General features: G+C 44.9%; 1 protein-coding gene across 3 annotated transcripts in view; it reads right to left on the reverse strand.

Moving 5' to 3' along the window:
- Positions 1–4035: 4035 nt before the first annotated feature.
- LOC147031515 (caspase-8-like) overlaps positions 4036–20838 on the reverse strand; it is a 119762-nt gene continuing 102959 nt past the window's right edge. For all 3 annotated transcript variants that reach the window (XM_085864317.1, XM_085864325.1, XM_085864333.1), the window contains exons 10-11: positions 20113–20599; positions 4036–4587 (exon numbers count right to left, since the gene is read on the reverse strand). In XM_085864317.1, coding sequence (XP_085720443.1) covers positions 4470–4587; positions 20113–20599 — 605 coding nt within the window. In that variant the 3' untranslated portion in view covers positions 4036–4469. The remainder of the gene's footprint in view (positions 4588–20112; positions 20600–20838) is intronic.

A 20838-nucleotide genomic window follows, 5' to 3' on the forward strand; every position in this document is an offset into this window, starting at 1 on the left:
ACGTGTCTCCCCCACCTGTTCGAGCCGCATATTCGCGCTTTGTTCATTCAGTTCGTAGGTGGAAGTCCTCGTGAGAGCATCTCTCGTGTGTCCATCGATACTTTAGGCCTCGGTCACATTTGCTCTACGGCGAGGATACGGTGGCCATACGCCCTCTGAATTGACAGAAACGTGTGGCGGCCGCAGAGAAACTGAGGTGGCCTCAGGGTGGCCCTACGCCGTTTGGCTATATTTTACAGGCCGTAAGGTCGCCGTGGAATTATAACGCGGAGTTATAACTTTTTTCATTTCCACGTTCGCCGTAGAAATTCGACAAGCCGAAAAAAAAAAAAAAAAAACCTGGTTAAAAAAAAATAAAAAACCCATTCGTTCCCGTCCGTCTGACCGCACGTTCGGCTTAGGGTCCCCCTGCGGTCACCTTGAGGCTACCTTCAAATTCTATGGCCACCGCAGGAATGCTCTAAGGTCACCGTGCGACATCAAATCAAAGACCGCACGGCACACCTACGTTTTCGGTCTCCACAATTTATAAATACGCCGTGCTGCTACCCGAAAAATAACAATGACAAATGTGTCCAAGAGCAGCGTCCAAAATGTAAAGGTTTTGTCGGCTAAAAAAACCAAAAAAAAACAATTAAAAAAAACAAAAAAAAAACAACTTCTGATATTTCGTCACGTGCTTTCATTAAGCCAATAGCGAAACCCGACATAATGGATTTACGTATTTACGATATATCGTGTATTTACGAAATATATAATGTATTTACGAAATTACAATACGATAGATGGAATAATCTTTAAATAGTAACGTCGACTTTTCGAAAATTTCAAGCAAATGTCCGAATATATTTAAAAGTTCATGATAGACGCTCTCAAAAGGCACCGTCTATATGAGGATGTGTACATGTGCTCAGTATTTAAGGCGATCCGGATCTTGTATATATAAGAGCCGAGTCCGAGAGATTAAGGTTTTGTCTTCACAAGAAGAAGAAGAAGAAGAAGAAGAAGAAGAAGAAGAAGAAGAAGAAGAAGAAGAAGAAGAAGAAGAAGAAGAAGAAGAAGAAGAAGAAGAAGAAGAACAACGCCGAGCTCTCAATGAGCAGTGTTCGCTACGCGAGGCGCTGCTAAAAACATATGTGACTGCTACATTGTGTGACCGTGGAAATTCTGCGGCCGCTTTATAATTGCTTGTACCCGTACATTTTGTAGACCCTCCGGCCACCGAGCCAAATGTGACAAGCCTTACCTCGTATTTTCACCTTCATTTGTGATGTTTGTTTTTTTAATCATCTTGTGTTTTAATTAATAACAAAAAAAGCAATCCGATCACGTGGTGTGACGGACTGTCGGGCAAGGATTGAATTTCACAGCAAAACCAGTTGTAATTTGGAATATCCATGATTACGTCAGCCCGATGATAAAAGTGATTGTGGTTCTGCGGGCATCATGTTTGATGAGCTGCCCTGGGGGCTGCGCTCTCGCAGAGTGCGCGAGCGATCGGAACCCAGGCCGGAGCACGAGCCTGTGTGGACCTTTGGATGTGGTGATTGTACCAGTTCACATACAATACACCGCCACCGAAGGTCATTTACTCATCTTATTTTGTCTTAAACATGGGTAATTTCAGTTGAAAGTGTCTTGAAAGTGGGTTTTCTTTGGGTCCACGAATGGATTAATTCACTCCATTATTTCTTATTGGGAAAATATTTTTAGAATCCGAACTTTTTGCAATCCGAACAGCCTCCTGGAATGAATTAAATTGGGATTCTGGGGGCACCACGGTATAGGCAAACACCTATACTCCGATCTGTAGCGGTAGCGCACGGTCGACGCAGACTACCACGGAGGCCTACGTAGGTGCACGGCGGGCGTCGGGGAACCGTGCGTCGACCCTGCGTGGCCCGCAGGTGGTCACACAGACCGCAAGGCCACCGTACGGCGACCGTGGAAATAGTGCGGCCGCCGTAATTTTTTGGGGGTTTGGAAAATTAATTTTTCATTGAGAAGAGCTTACGGCAGCCGCACGAATAACGCAAGCCCACCGTACGCCCTACGTACCGTCGACGTGGAACACTTCGACGTAATAGCTTGGCTTGTCGAATTGCTACGGCGAACGTAGAAATGAAAAAAAGTTATAACTCCACGCTATAATTCCACGGCGACCCTACGGCGTGTAAAATATAGCCAAACGGCGTAGGGCCTCCCTGAGGCCACCTCAGTTTCTCTGTGGCCGCCGCACGTTTGTCAATTCAGAGGGCGTACGGTCGCCGTATCCTCACCGTAGAGCAAATGTGACCTCGGCCTTAGTGCGGTGTCCTATATTCTTCCAAAATTAAACTACGAGTGGATTTTGAAGAGTGCCGTCATAATTGTTTTGCATAATGTGGCAAATCAGTGGTCATTAAATGTAAATTAATCAATTGTTCTGTTCCTGAATGTAAATCGGGCTCATGAGAATACTGTATAGGAACATGAGAAATTTCCTTGCATGATCGGAATTGGGTTCCCATAATTTCCTCGGAACACAATTTGAGAACGGCGGGTTTGGTTAAAACACACACACACACACACACACACACACACACACACACACACACACACACACACACACACACACACACACACACACACACACACACACACACACACACACACACACACACACACACACACCTTCCTGGCGAAACAAATGTGTGCACCATGCTGGGCCAATGAAGGAAAAGATGAATACTTTAAAAATTACCATGCTTCAATGATGTGTATGTCATATATGAGTATGTATTGGACCATTGCGTATTTTTGGAACCTGCGGGGGAGTGAAATGGGAGTAAAAAAAACTCAATTTTTCATCAAAATGTGAATTCCCCTCCCCCCCCCCCCCCCCCACACCACCCCATGAGGAGACAGGTTATTTTACTTCCAACTTCAATTTCCAACAAAAAGTGATTTTGTTTTAAAGCGAGATCAGTGTTGGTAATCGGCACAGGTCAGAATCCATCGCTATCGCCGTACCAGTATCGCTTTCATACTGGTATCACCTTCATTATGGTATCACAGATCACCGACTCTGCACAGGATTTCAAAAGCACAACTGATTCATATAAAATAATCACCAATTGGCAATTGCTTTAAAACCAGCCACGAGGGCAAATAAAAACGCGATCGCTTGTTCGGGTACTCGGATGCTGAGGGTTAAAAAGTTAAAACACACTGCCCCTCCTTCCTGGTGTGTCTTCACGTCATACGTTCCACCGTTCCTGTTCCATGTTTAGCCCAGATGCCGAGTGCATCAAAGCTTTTTAAGCCATGTACGGCATTTAAAGATTGCAAACACCTTTCTTCAATTTGTTGGTGATATGTCGATTTTTTTTTTCGGTGTTCCAGTATATTCAGAATTCCAATACCGGGATATCGATATGAAAAATGATATCGATATATCGCCGGACCCTACAATTACGCAAAGATTGGTATTCCCGTCAGCGAAGTAACGGGTCTTACAAACTGCTATTAGTTTTGAAATGAATAACCAAAACAGCTTGGTGAGTGCTCACTAAGCGGCTTCTTTTTGCTTCATCGAAACAATGACAATTAAATTGGTAGCATCGGCTATGCTGCATAGCCACCAGTGCGGCAGTACCAATTCAATCCTCATAGGAAATGCACTAAAAGCTACCATCATGGTGCCGTGGCAGGTAGGGATGCTACGTCTATGGGAATGTTGTCCTTCAGATGTCGATATCCAGCTGGCTGTCATGTTTGTATTTCGGTTCAACTTGTTAAAAGATCCAATACTATCTTTTCAGAATCGACAATTGTGTGTTGGTCCCTTATTCAAACCCCTTTCCCAGAGTTAGCTATGTAAGTAGCATTACCGGCACTCTGTAGTATAAATTATAGGATGTACCGGGGGCATGTTTTGTTTCTGTGTATTTTCTGTCTTTACCCTTAATATCAAACCAGCCTATTTCAGTCCACTGCAGGGTGAAGATGTCCCTTGAAGCAGGTTGTCCTCTTCCAAGGTATTCCATCAATATATCAAGTGAAGTCATTTTATTGTTTTTGTTCAAAACAAACCAACTTCATGAACACACCTGAGAATCAAAGTAACAAAAACTGAACAAAGGGATTTGAACTGTTCACCAAATAAATTTGCGACAGAGATAGGAAGACATGGAAAACCCTATAGACAAACATTAGCAGGATGGCCTTGCGATTTGTATCACATCCTTTGTTCGTATGACACGTTTGAGTAAAATTCTTTTAAAAAGTGTCATGATGTTGAGGATACTACTTTTGTGTTTATCAAAAATAATTCCAAACTGATTTAGAAAATGTGAAAAATGATATCCCAGCCCAAAATGTTCCCTCCTTTTGCTTTCACAGTCGAAGAAAGAATTTAAAATCCAATTACCATATCACGACACGAGCAAAATGAGATTTCATTTTAAAATGCACGATTCATGAAGCGTTCAATGCAAATACAGAAGTCGTCGTAGCCTGTTCCGTGGCTCTGGCATCTGCATTTTCAGCTGTTTTTGACTCACTTCATCATTCACCAAAACAAGCAAGGTGGAGAAGTCCACTTTCCTGTAGAATGAGAAATCAAATTCACAGTTAGTATATTTTGAAAAGTATCATTCTATTGGAAAAAACAAAGTATTGTTGCTGAAAAGTAAGAGTAAACATAAAAACGCTATTTTTTTTCCTTTTTTGGACACATAGTTAAGACTCGTGTAAGAGCGGGCACACCAAGCTTATCAGGATATAACAGGATAAAACTAGGACACTCGGTGGAGAGCATACCTCCACCATGTAATGCCTTATCCACAAGAACATATCAGGCTAAATACATTTTTGAAATATCAGGATACATATTGTTTTTGGCCCTATCTCTCCATCCATCCATTCGGACCATACTCTGTGCAGAGCGTTGGTGCCGCCGAAGCAGTCTCCTTGGCTATTGGGAACAATCCTGGACGGGTCGCCACTCCGACACAGTATACCAGCATGCTGGCACTCATTTTGCCGACCTCGGAAGGATGACAGGCAGAGTCAACCCCACCTGGTGTTAATTCAACAGCTGAGCGGGAGTTGAACTCAGGACCCTAGGATCCCAAGCCCACTACCCTAACCATTAAGCCAACACCAGGCATTATCTCTCAATGGTGAAGAATCACTTTAAAAATCAAACAATTCTCGTATCCTTCATCCGAATCTGGCTACAACTTTTTGAGATATTGTGCTATATATCAGTTTAGTTCTTTCTCAATGGTGAAGAATCGCTCAAAAAAAATTGGATCCGGATCCGATCTTTATCAAAATTGAATCAATTCTTCCTTGTTACACACCCAACGTGTGCACCAGGTTTCATCCTAATCCATCCCCAACTTTTTGATATCGTGATTATATATATATATATACATATATATATATATATATATATATATATATATATATATATATACATATATATATATATATATATATATATATATATATATATGTATGTACATCCACGCATAAAGTCAGTCATGCACTGCATTACAACGTTTTGGTCAACGACGGACCGCTTATACGACGGTGATTCCATAAGATTATGATGGAGCTGAAAAATTCCTATGGCCGAATGATGTCGTAGCCGCCGTAGCGCTGCCAGTCGTATAAAAGTACATATAGCACATACAATTAAGTACAGTACATAATACTTGATAATGATAATAAACAACTGTTAGTGGTTTATATAATTACAATCCTGTACTTTTTATCGTTATGTTAGAGTGTACTCTTTCTACTTATAAAAAAAGTTTAAAACAGTATGCCCTGTTACGCAGCAGCCTCATTCATGTCGTATTCACCACATCTCTTGATTGCATCATTTTCCGTGTGTTTGATTTAATCTCGTGTTGTTTTGTTCATCATGGCCCCAAAGTGTTCATCAAAAAGTTTTATAAATTTTAAAAAGTTTGTAAAATAAAAAAGTGACAGTAAGCTAAGGCTAATTTATTATTGAATAAAGAAATTAAAAAAAATTTTTTTAGTGAAGCCGAAGTGTAGCGTTTATAAAATTCCATGGGAGTAGTGTACAGTAATGTCCTAGGCTTTCACATTCACTCACCACTCATTCACTGACACCCACAGCAACTTCCAGCCCTGCAAGCTCCATTCATGGTAAGTGCCCTATACAGGTGCACCACCTGCCACATTCGGTTTTTATCTTTTATACCGTATTTTTACTGTACCTTTTCTATGTTGAGATACACAAATACTTACCATTGTGTTACAATTGCCCACAGTATTCAGGACAGTAACATGCTGTACAGGTTTGTAGCCCAGAAGCAATAGGCTATACCATCTAGGTTTGTGTAAGTACACACTATGATGTTCGCACAATGACGACATCGCTTAGGCCTAGGTCACATTTGCCACGGCGGCTGTGGGGTCTCCAAAATCTATGGCCACGAGCAATTATACGGCGGCCGCAGTATTTCCACGGTCATACAATGTAGCAGTCACATGTTTTTATTTTTCGGGGAGCTGCACGGCATATTTATAAATTGTGGAGACCGAAAACGTGGGGTTGCCGTACGGTCTTTTATTTGATGTCGCACGGTGACCTTAGGGCGTTCCTGCGGCGGCCATAGAATTTTCAAGGCGACCGCAGGGGGTCCTTAGGCGAATGTGCGGCCAGACGGACAGTAACGAATGGGTCAATTTTTTTTTTTTTTAACTTTTTTCTTTCGGCTTGTCGAATTGCTACGGCGAACGTAGAAATGAAAAAAAGTTATAACTCCGTGTTAGAATTCCACGGCGACCTTACGGCCTGTAAAATATAGCCATATGGCGTAGGGCCACCCTAAGGCCACCGCAGAAACTCTGCGGCCGCCGCACGTTTCTGTCAATTCAGTGGGCGTACGGCTGCCGTATCCTCGCCATAGAGCAAATGTGACTTTGGCCTTCGGTCTTAGAAATGGTGGAGACCGAAAACGTGGGGTTGCCGTACGGTCTTTGATTTTATGTCGCACAGTGACCTTAAGGGGGCCCTGCGGCGGCCATATAATTTTCAAGGCAGACGCAAGGTAGCCTCAAGGTGCCCGCAAGGCGACCACAGGGGGCCCTAAGGCGAACGTGCGGCCAGACGGACAGTAACCAATGGGTTAATTTTTTATTACTAGGTTTTTTTTTTTTTCGGCTTGTCGAATTGCTCCCGTAGAAATGAAAAAAGTTGTAACTCCGCGTTATCATTTTCCGTGTGCTTGATTTAATCTCTTGTTGTTTTGTTCATCATGGCCCCAAAGCGTTCATCAAAAAGTTTTAAAAATTTTCAAAAGTTTGTAAAATAAAAAAGTGACAGTAAGCTAAGGCTAATTTATTATTGAATACAGAAATTAATTTTTTTTTTTCGTGCAGCCGAAGTGTCGTGTTTATAAAATTCCATGGGAGTAGTGTACAGTAATGTCCTAGGCTTTCACATTCACTCACCACTCATTCACTGACACCCACAGCAACTTCCAGCCCTGCAAGCTCCATTCATGGTCAGTGCCCTATACAGGTGCACCACCTGCCACATTCGGTTTTTATCTTTTATACCGTATTTTTACTGTACCTTTTCTATGTTTAGATACACAAATACTTACCATTGTGTTACAATTGCCCACAGTATTCAGGACAGTAACATGCTGTACAGGTTTTTGTAGCCCAGAAGCAATAGGCTATACCATCTAGGTTTGTGTAAGTACACACTATGATGTTCGCACAATGCCGACATCGCTTAGGCCAAGGTCACATTTGCCACAGTGGCCGTGGGGTCTCCAAAATCTACGGCCACTAGCAATTATACGGCGGCCGCAGTATTTCCACGGTCACACAATGTAGCAGTCACATATGTTTTTATTTTTTGGGGAGCTGCACGGCGTATTTATAAATTGTGGAGACCGAAAACGTGGGGTTTCCGTACGGTCTTTGATTTGATGTCGCACGGTGACCTTAGGGCGTTCCTGCGGCGGCCATAGAATTTTCAAGCCGACCGCAGGGGGCCCTAAGGCGAACGTGCGGCCAGACGGACAGTAACGAATGGGTCAATTTTTTTTTTTTACTTTTTTTCTTTCGGCTCGTCGAATTGCTACGGCGAACGTAGAAATGAAAAAAAGTTATAACTCCGCGTTATAATTCCACGGCGACCTTACGGCCTGTAAAATATAGCCATATGGCATCGGGCCACCCTGAGGCCACCTCAGAAACTCTGCGGCCGCCGCACGTTTCTGTCAATTCAGAGGGCGTACGGCCGCCGTATTCTCACCGTAGAGCAAATGTGACTTTGGCCTTCGGTCTTAGAAATGGTGGAGACCGAAAACGTGGGGTTGCCGTACGGTCTTTGATTTGATGTCGCACGGTGACCTTAGGGCGTTCCTGCGGCGGCCATAGAATTTTCAAGGCGACCGCAGGGGGGCCCTAAGGCGAACGTGCGGCCAGACGGACGGTAACGAATGGGTCAATTTTCTTTTTTTCTTTCGGCTTGTCGAATTGCTATGGCGAACGTAGAAATGAAAAAAGTTATAACGCCGCGTTATAATTCCACGGCGACCTTACGGCCTGTAAAATATAGCCATACCGCGTAGGGCCACCCTGAGGCCACCTCAGAAACTCTGCGGCCGCTGCACGTTTCTGTCAATTCAGAGGGCGTACGGCCGCCGTATCCTCGCCGTAGAGCAAATGTGACTTAGGCCTTCGGTCTTAGAAATGGTGGAGACCGAAAACGTGGGGTTGCCGTACGGTCTTTGATTTGATGTCGCACGGTGACCTAAAGGGGGCCCTGCGGCGGCCATATAATTTTCAAGGCAGACGCAAGGTAGCCTCAAGGTGCCCGCAAGGCGACCACAGGGGGCCCGAAGGTGAACGTGCGGCCAGACGGACAGTAACCAATGGGTTAATTTTTTATTACTAGTTTTTTTTTTTTTTTCGGCTTGTCGAATTGCTACCGTAGAAATGAAAAAAGTTGTAACTCCGCGTTATCATTTTCCGTGTGCTTGATTTAATCTCGTGTTGTTTTGTTCATCATGGCCCCAAAGCGTTCATCAAAAAGTTTTAAAAATTTTAAAAAGTTTGTAAAATAAAAAAGTGACAGTAAGCTAAGGCTAATTTATTATTGAATACAGAAATTAATTTTTTTTTTCGTGCAGCCGAAGTGTCGTGTTTATAAAATTCCATGGGAGTAGTGTACAGTAATGTCCTAGGCTTTCACATTCACTCACCACTCATTCACTGACACCCACAGCAACTTCCAGCCCTGCAAGCTCCATTCATGGTCAGTGCCCTATACAGGTGCACCACCTGCCACATTCGGTTTTTATCTTTTATACCATATTTTTACTGTACCTTTTCTATGTTTAGATACACAAATACTTACCATTGTGTTACAATTGCCCACAGTATTCAGGACAGTAACATGCTGTACAGGTTTTTGTAGCCCAGGAGCAATAGGCTATACCATCTTGGTTTGTGTAAGTACACACTATGATGTTCGCACAATGCCGACATCGCTTAGGCCAAGGTCACATTTGCCACGGCGGCCGTGGGGTCTACAAAATCTACGGCCACTAGCAATTATACGGCGGCCGCAGTATTTCCACGGTCACACAATGTAGCAGTCACATATGTTTTTATTTTTCGGGGAGCCGCACGGCGTATTTAGGCCTAAGTCAGATTTGCCACAGTGGCCGTGGGGTCTCCAAAATCTACGGCCACTAGCAATTATACGGCGGCCGCAGTATTTCCACGGCCACACAATGTAGCAGTCACATATGTTTTTATTTTTCGGGGAGCTGCACGGCGTATTTATAAATTGTGGAGACCGAAAACGTGGGGTTTCCGTACGGTCTTTGATTTGATGTCGCACGGTGACCTTAGGGCGTTCCTGCGGCGGCCATAGAATTTTCAAGCCGACCGCAGGGGGGGCCCTAAGGCGAACGTGCGGCCAGACGGACAGTAACGAATGGGTCAATTTTTTTTTTTTTTACTTTTTTTCTTTCGGCTCGTCGAATTGCTACGGCGAACGTAGAAATGAAAAAAAGTTATAACTCCGCGTTATAATTCCACGGCGACCTTACGGCCTGTAAAATATAGCCATATGGCATAGGGCCACCCTGAGGCCACCTCAGAAACTCTGCGGCCGCCGCACGTTTCTGTCAATTCAGAGGGCGTACGGCCGCCGTATTCTCACCGTAGAGCAAATGTGACTTTGGCCTTCGGTCTTAGAAATGGTGGAGACCGAAAACGTGGGGTTGCCGTATGGTCTTTGATTTGATGTCGCACGGTGACCTTAGGGCGTTCCTGCGGTGGCCATAGAATTTTCAAGGCGACCGCAGGGGGGCCCTAAGGCGAACGTGCGGCCAGACGGACGGTAACGAATGGGTCAATTTTCTTTTTTTCTTTCGGCTTGTCGAATTGCTATGGCGAACGTAGAAATGAAAAAAGTTATAACGCCGCGTTATAATTCCACGGCGACCTTTACGGCCTGTAAAATATAGCCATACCGCGTAGGGCCACCCTGAGGCCACCTCAGAAACTCTGCGGCCGCTGCACGTTTCTGTCAATTCAGAGGGCGTACGGCCGCCGTATCCTCGCCGTAGAGCAAATGTGACTTAGGCCTTCGGTCTTAGAAATGGTGGAGACCGAAAACGTGGGGTTGCCATACGGTCTTTGATTTGATGTCGCACGGTGACCTAAAGGGGGCCCTGTGGCGGCCATATAATTTTCAAGGCAGACGCAAGGTAGCCTCAAGGTGCCCGCAAGGCGACCACAGGGGGCCCTAAGGTGAACGTGCGGCCAGACGGACGGTAACCAATGGGTTAATTTTTTATTACTAGTTTTTTTTTCTTTTTTTCGGCTTGTCAAATTTCTACGGCGAACGTAGAAATAAAAAAGTTATAACTCCGCGTTATAATTCCACGGCGACCTTACGACCTGTAAAATATAGCCAAATGGCGTAGGGCCACCCTAAGGCCACCGCAGAAACTCTGCGGCCGCCGCACGTTTGTCAATTCAGAGGGCGTACGGCCGCCGTATCCTCGCCATAGAGAAAATGTGACTTAGGCCTTAACGACGCATTTCTCAGAACGTATCCCCGTCGTTAAGTGGTGCATGACGATATATACAGCATACATATATATACATATATATATATATATATATATATATATATATTTTTTTTTTTTTTTTTTTTTTTTTTTTTACGGCTGTGGAAATTCGTAGAGCACCATATAGGTCCTTCGTTCAGTTCTGCCGATAAGTCTGTGTTCAGCTAGATTTCCCCACCGTTGTTGAATGGGATTTATTCGTGTGATCAGGGCTGTGATCTTTAAGTTAGCCATTTTTCTTTTACTATCGTTATTTTGGACCAACCGCTCACAACCACCTTCTCCACCACGCCAACCACCAACCACCCTCTCCAAAACCGCCTTCACAACAACGAACAACATCGCTTCATCTTCAACTCCGCGGGCGCCGCCATCTTTGTGCCGGCAACGGTGAGATCGCTGCAAACAGACGCGGGGGTTTCCTCGCCGCGCAAGTCCGTTATTTCACGCACGTCCGCTCGCCAGGGTCGCCGTCTTCGCGCACGTCCGCCAGTCCGATCTCATTGAAACTTGCCAAGAATATTGCCGGGGACCCGCGGATGTGCCTTTTCGAGGTTTGATATTGATCGGACGAGCAGTTCCCAAGTTACGGCCATGTATCTGTGAACCAATGACAGGACACGGTGCTATGACATCACGAATGAGGTCACAATTAATGTTTATTTAATTTTTTTTTTTTTTTGAAGGATTGACGTCACAATTCTTCTTCTTCGTTTGGTATGACGTCACAATCGACACTGGGGACCTGGGTATGTGCCTTTCTCTGGGTATGTGTGCCATACCTGGGTATGTGCCAAACTCCCAAGGTTTGATTAATTATTAATCAAATTATTAAATAATCCCAAGGTTTGAATTTTCCTGAGGGAAACAGCTGTTTCCCAAGGGTTTGAAAGCTGTTTTTTTTCCCAAGGTTGGAATTAATCGTTGTGCTTGGGAGACATTTGTGAATACATTTCCAGAGAGAGGGACGAGAGAGGAGGGGAGAGAGGGGCGAGATAGAAGGGTGAGGGGGGGCAAGAGAGGGGAGGGAGAGAGGAGGAGGAGAGAGAGGGGGAGAGAGAGAGGAAGAGGGACAGAGGAGGAGGGTGAGGGGGTGGCAAGAGAGGGGAGGGAGAGAGGAGGGGGGAGAGGAGGGGGGAGAGAAGAGCAAGAGGAGGGGGAGAGAGAAGGGCAAGAGGAGGGGGAGAGAAGGGCAAGAGGAGGGGGGAGAGAGAAGGGCAAGAGGAGGGGAGAGAGAAGGGAGAGAGGAGGGAAGAGAGAAGGGCGAGAGAGGGGGTGAAAGGGGGGACAAGAGAGGGGAGAGAGGAGGGGGGAGAGAGAGGGAGAGAGGAGGGGGGAGAGAGAGGGGTGAGAGGGGGGTAAGAGAAGGGAGAGAGGAGGGGGAGGGAGAGAGGAGGGGGGACAGAGGAGGGGGAGAGAGAAGGGCGAGAGAGTGGGTGAGAGGGGGGGCAAGAGAGGGGAGGGAGAGAGGGGGCAAGAGAGGGGAGGGAGAGAGGTGGGGTGAGAGGAGGGGCGAGAGAGGGGGGGCGAGAGAGGGGGCGAGAGAGGGGGGCGTCACAATTCTTCTTCTTCGTTTGATATGACGTCACAATTGATGCTGGGGACCTGATACTGCAGCCACGAAGCTGCACATACAGGAACGCACCTTGGGCCCGCCCCTACGGGCCCGCACTAGTATACATAATTGGTTTAGCCCTCTCAATGGTTAAGAATCATTGAAAAATTCTACGTGTTGGATCTGGATCTGGATCTTCTCCAAAATTTAATCAGTTCACACCCAAAGGCCTGCCAAATTTCATCTGGATCTGTCCACAACTATTTTAGATATCCTGCACACAGACAGGCAAACAAGCAAACATACAGACCAGAGACGGAGAGAGGCGAAAACAACTTCCTTCACCTTCGGTGGCGGAGGTAAAAAGAAGAGTTGGTGCGGGAGGGGGGGGGATACCAACAGCAGAGTGGAAGGCCAAAATAGATGGAGACTTGAACAAACAATGGGGGGGGTAGGAGAGGATTCATGGAGTGGACAAGTTGGATAAAGAAGGAAATTCCTACGAGGGAGAACTAGAAATTTGGGTGGAGATGGTGGGTGGTTAATGAAAGTACAAAAGATGATGGTTTTGGGTTGGGGATGATCTGAGATGGTGGGTGGTGAACAGCTGCCTTGAAGACCTGGAGGGAAGACAGAGATTAAAGATAATGTGGAAGTTGGTTCCACAGGTGGGGAAAACAAAGAGGAACGAATGAGTGGAATTGAGCAGTGATCCTGGAGTTAGGTAGTTTCAGCAGAAGAGGGTTGGTGGTGGACTGTGTGTGCCCCAGTGACCTGGGGTGGGGGGGGGTGGAGGTGTACAAAGCACCGAAAAAGCAAAGGGTGCAAAACCAGAAAGGAGTCAGTAGAAAACAGACCACAGAACTGTCTGTGATGTTGAAGTGTGGGCCCACAGATTCAGCTTCATTGTGGAAGATTCCAAGAATGTTGAAGGCCTTGGTTTCCACAGCGTCAAGCTCAGCATGGTCTAAGGCAGGGGAGCCAGCCCAGACTGGGAGAACAGTTCTCCCCACCAAGCTGCGGATGAAAGTCTGTAGGAGGCAAGGAGCTTAGATGTGCCAAGGAAGTACTTTATACGATGCAGGATGACCAGTTGGTGACTGGCTATGGAGGCCAACTTTGAAATGTGGTTTACCCAAGAGTTTGAATGACTGAACTTCTTCAAGAGGACTGTTATGAAACTATACGAGGGGGGAGGGAGGGCAGGCGGTCCTTTCGGAGTGAGTGTGTGAGATTTGTCTGGATTAAAAGACATATTCCAGGTGTTTGACCAGCTTGTGATTTTGTCAAAGACTGAAGAGAGGGAAGAGGCTGCAGTCTGCCTGTCTGAAGAATGAGAGATGTCACAGTGGAAGGTCGAGTCATCAGTGAATAGAAAGAGGATTTTCCAGAGAGTCAGAGAGATAATTTCTGAAGACCAGGAATAGGACTTGGCCCAGAACACTGCTTTTGGGTACACCAGCATCGACACTGAGAGATGAAAGAATTCTGTTGAGAGCCACACGTTGGCTGTGAGAGTGGAGGAAGTCAGCAAGCCATGTGTGGAGTTGGCCTTGGATGCCATATGCAGAGAGTTTGGAGAGTAAGGTATGATGCCAGATTTTATCAAAAGCACGAGATATCTCCAGTGACGGCCCTCTTCTCACCTTTGAGATTGAGGGCCTCCATCCATTGTTTGGCGAGGCAAAGCAGCATGTCCAACATGGAGTGACCTGGTCTTAAAACAAATTGGTGATCTCGCATAGTTGTTGGAGAAAAGGAAGGATTTCATATCAACTGTGATGGTGAATTCCATGACCTTGCTGATGATTGGAAGGAGGCTGTAGGTCCATAGATAAGGTAATCAGTTTTTGCATCTTTGATGTAATGCAGTGTTGTTGGTCAATTCCAAGCTGATGGAGGATGACCTCAGGCATATGATAGGATAAAAATGGCAGAGAGGATGTGCAAGAGCAGCAGAGCAGGTTTTTAGGACATGTGAGCTGATGCCGTCTGGTCCAGTTGCAGTCAGTCAGAGTTGAGGGTTGAAAGAACCTTCTCCACCTTCTGAGGTGCAAAAGACACAGAGTCAAGGAACACTTGGGTATGGAGAGTGAGGGGTTGGAGAGACAATATTTGGAAGCAAACATAGAATTGAGGCATTCAGCCTTCTCAGGAGTGGAGTGGTATGTGGTGTCGTTTGGAATGAGGGAAGGAATGGAAAGGGAGCATACACCAGGTTTCAGTGGAGGGAGCCAAGTTTGAAAGTTCATTTTTGAGGTTGGACAGATGTTGATTTCTAGCTCTCCTGAGAGTGGATAAACACTTGCGAACTTTTTGGTCAGATTTGCCTTCCAGGAAGAGAAGGCAAGTTTTTTTCAGAGCAACTGCCTCACCACAGGATTCAGTGCATCATGGGCAGGGAGAAGGGAAGGATAATTGAAGGTGAGATGGGATGAATCTGTGCATGAGAGAGAGCAGGTTTCTGTGGAAGATTTCTCAGGCTGAGTTAACATCAGGGGCAGTAGATACAGTCTATCGAAAGTCTATACCCACTTTCAAAATTTTCACCTCTTGGTGCCTTCTTGCTTGGAATTAAATTGCATTAAATTAGACTTTTTCCACCTTCATCATAACCCACAACTTCCAACTGAAAAACAAATTCTACAACTTTCAGAAAATTAATTTTAAATATAAAACAAGAATATCTTGGTTGGATAAGTGTCCACCCTCTTACAATATAAATTCTAAATGAACTCAGGTGTAACCAGTCACCTTCAAAATCACACAATAAGTTAATTAATTGGCCTCCACCTGTGTTAATTTGTCATGATTCTGATAGTTTCATAATAAAATCAGCTGTTCCTGGAGGTTTCCTCTGCTGGGTTGTGCATTTCACAACAAAAACTCAACCATGAATCAACAACAAAAACTCAACAACCAACCATGAGCTTCAAGGAGCTTTCAATTGTGGAAAGGCACAGATCAGGGGATAGGCATAAAAATATTTCAAAGGCCTTGAATATCCCTTAGAGCACAGTCAAGACAACCAATAAGAAGTGGAAGGCATATGGTACCACAAAGACCCTGCCGAGATCAGGCCGTCCATCCAAACTCGATGACCAAGCAAGAAGGAGATTGATCAGAGTGGCCACCAAGAGGCCAATGGCAACTTTGAAAGAGCTTCATGCCTTTATGGCAAAAAGTGGTCACTGTGTGCATGTGACAACAATATCTGAAGCACTCCAAAAGTCTGGCCTGTACAGTAGGGTGGTAAGAAGGAAGCCAGAACTAAAAAAAAGCCCACCTTGAGTCCCGTTTGAGGTGTGAAAAAAACTACTGCGGAGATTCTGAAGCCATGTGGCAAAAAGTTTTTGTGGCCTGACGAAACCAAGATGGAACTTTTTGGCCTAAATACAAAATGTTACGTTTGGCACAAACCCAACACTGCACATCACATCACCTGAAGAACACCATCTATACTGTGTGGCATGGTGGCGGCAGCATCATGTTATGGGGATGTTTCTCATCAGCAGGGACTGGAGCACTTGTTAGGAAAGAAGGGAAAATGGATGGAGCAAAATAGAGAGAAATCCTGGAGGAAAACCTGCTGCCCTCTGCAAGAAATCTGAAATTGGGATGGAAGTTCACCTTTCAGCATGACAATGACCCGAAGCACACAGCCAAATCTACACGGGAGTGCCTAAGGAACAAAAAGATAAATGTCCTTGAGTGGCCCAGTCAGAGCCCTGACCTAAATCCAATCGAAAATCTGTGGCATGACTTGAAGATTGCAGCTGCTTGTCAATGCTCCCCCCCTCCCAAATTGACTGAGCTTAAATGGTTTTTTTACAGAAGAATGGGCAAATATTGCCCAATCAAGGTATGCAAGGTTGGTAGAAACCTATCCCAACAGACTCACAGCTGTAATTACTGTCAAAGGTGCTTCCACCAAGTATTAACTTAGGGGGTGGACACTTATCCAACCAAGATATTCTCGTTTTGTATTTTCAATTAATTTTCTGAAATTTGTGGAATTCGTTTTTCACTTGGAAGTTGTGGGTTATGATGTGTAAATAAAGGTGGAAAAAGTCTGATTTAATGCAATTTAATTTCAGGCTATAAGGCAACAAAAGTTAAAAATGTTGAAAGGGCATGTGGACTTTCTTTCAGCAATGTATGGGAGACCAGTTCTGAAGAGAGATGGCTGCTTGCAGCCCCTGCCAATCTGCTCGAGTGAAATGCCAGACTCTGAGAATAGCCAGAGAAATGTTGACTTTCACAAGCATATGATCAGATGAACAAATTGGAGCAGAGAAAGAGCAGGAGACATTTGCAGGAAAGTCAGTGATCCCCAAGTCCAGAATGGAGGATTTGCCATTTAGAGAAATCCAGGTTGGAAATTTCACAGATCGAGTGAGTCCAATGGAGTCACAGAAGTCCTCTGCTGAAGTGCCATGGTTGGTGAGAGAAGTACCAACACCCAGCCAATTTGCATGGTGGCAATTGAAATAATCACATATCAGGAAGAGAGTTGTGATGAGTGGTTAAAAGATTGTGTGTGTGTGTGTGTGTGTGTGTGTGTGTGTGTGTGTGTGTGTGTGTGTGTGTGTGTGTGTGTGTGTGTGTGTGTGTGTGTCAGTCATCACTCATTAGGAAGATGGTACAACACAAATGAAGAGGTGGGAGCAGAGGTGAAGTCACAGCCAGAGGTACTCCTGGGGATTGGGAGGTGTGAGGTCAGTATCAGGGTGGTGGGAAATTGAGTTATTGATGTAAATTGTAACTCCGCTATCTGGGTGTGGTTCGGGCCTATAAAATTGGAGGAGACAGTTGGGGAGATACACCAAGGAGTCAGGGATGTCCTGTGGGAGGAAGGATTGTGGTAAACAGACGATGTCTTGTTCATCAGCAGTGGCTTTGATTGAGAGGTCAGGTTGGAGTGGAGACCTCAGATGTTTGAAGAACGCACAGTTGGGGATTGGGAGTTGGGGGGGGGCATTGGGAGGGTGCAAAATCGGGGGGGGGGAAGGATCGAGTGTGTGGTTATTCTTGAAACTTCCAGTCTGCTGCTTTCCCGATAATCAAAATTTTAATCTCTGTGAGAAAATATTGCTCAAGATGAAGAGTCCATATGTTTGATAAAGGGTGTGCACTGTCATGGTTCCTACTCATGTGTTGATAAATTACTCATGTTGAAAAACAAGGATGAATACAGAGCTCATCCTGAATGGCAAGCAATTGCTCATGAGCACCTTGTACTCACCTTGCATTTGTTTGGGGCGAGTAATACTGACTCTACCCTCTCGTATCTAACTGCTCCTGGATACTAGTTGTCTTTCTCACTTGAGAAGGTGGTGACATCAGTGCATGTCCTCAAAACCTGCTCTGCTGCTTTTGTTCATCCTCTTGCAGCTCTGTTCAATTCTCTGGGTCAGTTTCCATCTGCCTAGAAGTTAGCAAACATCACTGCAATACACAAACATGGTGGAAAAACGGAAAAACTACAGGCCCATTACCTTGCTTCCAAATATAAGCAAGATCATGGAATATGTCATTGCAGTTGACATCAAATCCTTCCTTTTGTCCACCGGCCTGATCTCAGATCATCAGTTTGCTTTCAGACCCAGTGATTACATCCTGAATATGCTGCTTCGACTCTCCCAACAATGGATGGAAGCCCTCAATCTCAGACATGAGAGCAGGGCAGTCTCTGGAAACATATTGAGCATTTCAGAGTTTGGCACCACACCTTGATCTCCAAACTCTTTGCTTATGCCATCCAAGGACACCTCAAGGATCATGGAATTCCTCCACTCCAGTGGTCAGCATGTAGCTCTCAAGGGGATCCTCTAATCTCCTCTCCCCCTGTCTTGGGCCCATTCGTGTTCCTCATCTTTCATCAATCATCTGATTCCCTGCAAAATCCTGCTCATCTCTTTGCTGAAGATTCCACCATCTGCCATGTCATTTCTCATCCTTTAGACAGGCAGACAGCAGCCCCGTCCCACTCTGCAGACCTGGATATAACCAGAAACTGGTTCAACACTTCAGTCTTTCAACCCAAACAAATCCCACACACTCACCCTGAAACTCTGAAAGGGCTGTCTAGGAAGTGGATGGGAGGGTTTGCCAAACAAACCACTTGAATAGGTTAAATCACTCAAACTTTAAGCCTCACCATCAGCCATGATCTTTCTTGGGCAGATCATATTTCCAACATGGTCTCCAAAGCCAACTCAGCATCCTCCATCATGCAAGATCTTTTTTTGGCCAATCAACTTTTGACAACCTAGAAGGCCTTCACCCACAGTTTGATGGAGTACTGCTCTCCCCTTTGGGCTGAAATCCCTGACTTACACCTTGTCCTGACTTATTGATAGAAAGCAAGGCCCTCAAAATTATTGGGATCTCCCATGACAAAGCTGAGTATCAAGGCCTGTTACTTTCACATCACAGATAGGTTGGTGACCTCTCTGTATTATACGGCTTCCTTTTTGATCTTGCACCCTGCCTCTAAGCTCTGCCCCTCCCAGGTTTCTGTGGGGCACACACATTTTGCCAGTAACCCTCTTCTTGTTAAACTCCCAAAATCCAGGCTCACTACTCCCCTCCACTCATTTGTTCCTCTTTTATCTTGCTTGTGGAACAAACTTCCCCAGTCTATTGAATCCCATTCTTCCCTTCAGGCCTTCAAAACAGCAGTTCACCACTATCTCAGGTCAAACCTCATCCATACTCAAGATTTCTTTGACCCCAAAATGGCCCCATTCCAAAGCACTCCATTTTCCACGTTATTGTAATTCCATCCTGCCCCCCACCCCATTCTCTCTCATTTATGTTCCTTTGTTAGTTGTCAGTTGGTTCCTTTTCTATTTCATTCCAACTTTACCCCTTCCTCTACACTACATGCTGTGTTTCAGCTTTTGTGCAGCTTTGTTCACCCCCATGTGTTCTTTTCCCCTCTGCATTATCTCACTCTCACTTCAACTCTGCTGTTGATGTTTCCCTCTTTCCATTCTGTTTCAGCTCTTCCACAGCCTCAATCATGTATACCAAAAAAGTGCAGCTCGTGTGACATTGTGTTGGACCAACTGATTATTTATGAGTTGTCGACTGGGTCTTTTTGTTGAAGAATGAGCTCATGTCAATCATTATAATATAATAAAGATGTGCTAACATTGTAACATACCAAAGTAAAGGTGAAGCAAGATTTGAGAAGAATTTATATTCATCAAAGTACATAGCCCCTTAGCCAATGATGAGATGAGGTCCTGACTTCCAATCTATTTCCTTCAGAGGAATCAATAAAAATAATCGTGAAAAAGAAAAGCAATTTATACTGGTTCAACTTTTACTTTAAGATTTATTACAAGCATCCACCTCTCTAAGCACACATTTAAATGTCAAACTCTGAAACTAGTGAATGCGTAGTCGACTACATACCTGTATTTGGGGTCATTCAGCATCCCACACAAGGTCTGGATAAACCATGTACCATCTCTTTTGCTGCGAAAAGAATAATAACCAGGGACAGTGGCAAGAGCAATCAAGATATCGGCTTCAAAAGGAATGGCTGTTGCGTCTCCAGGCCCATCTTTGTCAAGGTCTTCAGGTTGTGGAATAATGCATCGTTGTTGTTCCTCGTTACCCTGGCAAGCCTGTATGATAAACACCTTTGGTTTCCCAATGAGGCCAGCACAGTTGTGTCCAGCAACAGTAGAGGTGAGGCTCTGTAGCAACACTTTTTTGCCATCAACTCCTAACACACAGCGATCTTCCCCATGTGACAGGATGCAGCAAAAGAAGGCACAGAATTGAGAGTGATTCCAATTTGCAAGTTTCTTCAACTCCTCAAGCATATTATCCGAAGTCAGATTTTCATGGACTTCCACTTGAAAATGAAGATCTGTAAACGTTTGCTTCAGTTTATCTGCAGCAGAAGAGAAACAAAAAAATGCTTCAGAAGAGAAACATTAGGACCAAGACGAACACAACCCTTCAGTTCAGGCACCAGTATTTCAAACTTCATTGACAATTATAACAAGGTTTTTTTTTAAAACAAGCAACATGTACCACCAAGACCCTGCATATATCAGGCTGTCCCTCTAAAAATTCGAAATTCTTTGGCGTGACTTGAAGATTGCTGTCCATCAATGCTCCCTACGCAGC

Source organism: Eptatretus burgeri, chromosome 2 (assembly GCF_056783735.1).
Source record: "Eptatretus burgeri isolate ZD-2024b chromosome 2, Ebu_testis_v1, whole genome shotgun sequence".
NCBI classification, from domain to species: domain Eukaryota; kingdom Metazoa; phylum Chordata; class Myxini; order Myxiniformes; family Myxinidae; genus Eptatretus; species Eptatretus burgeri.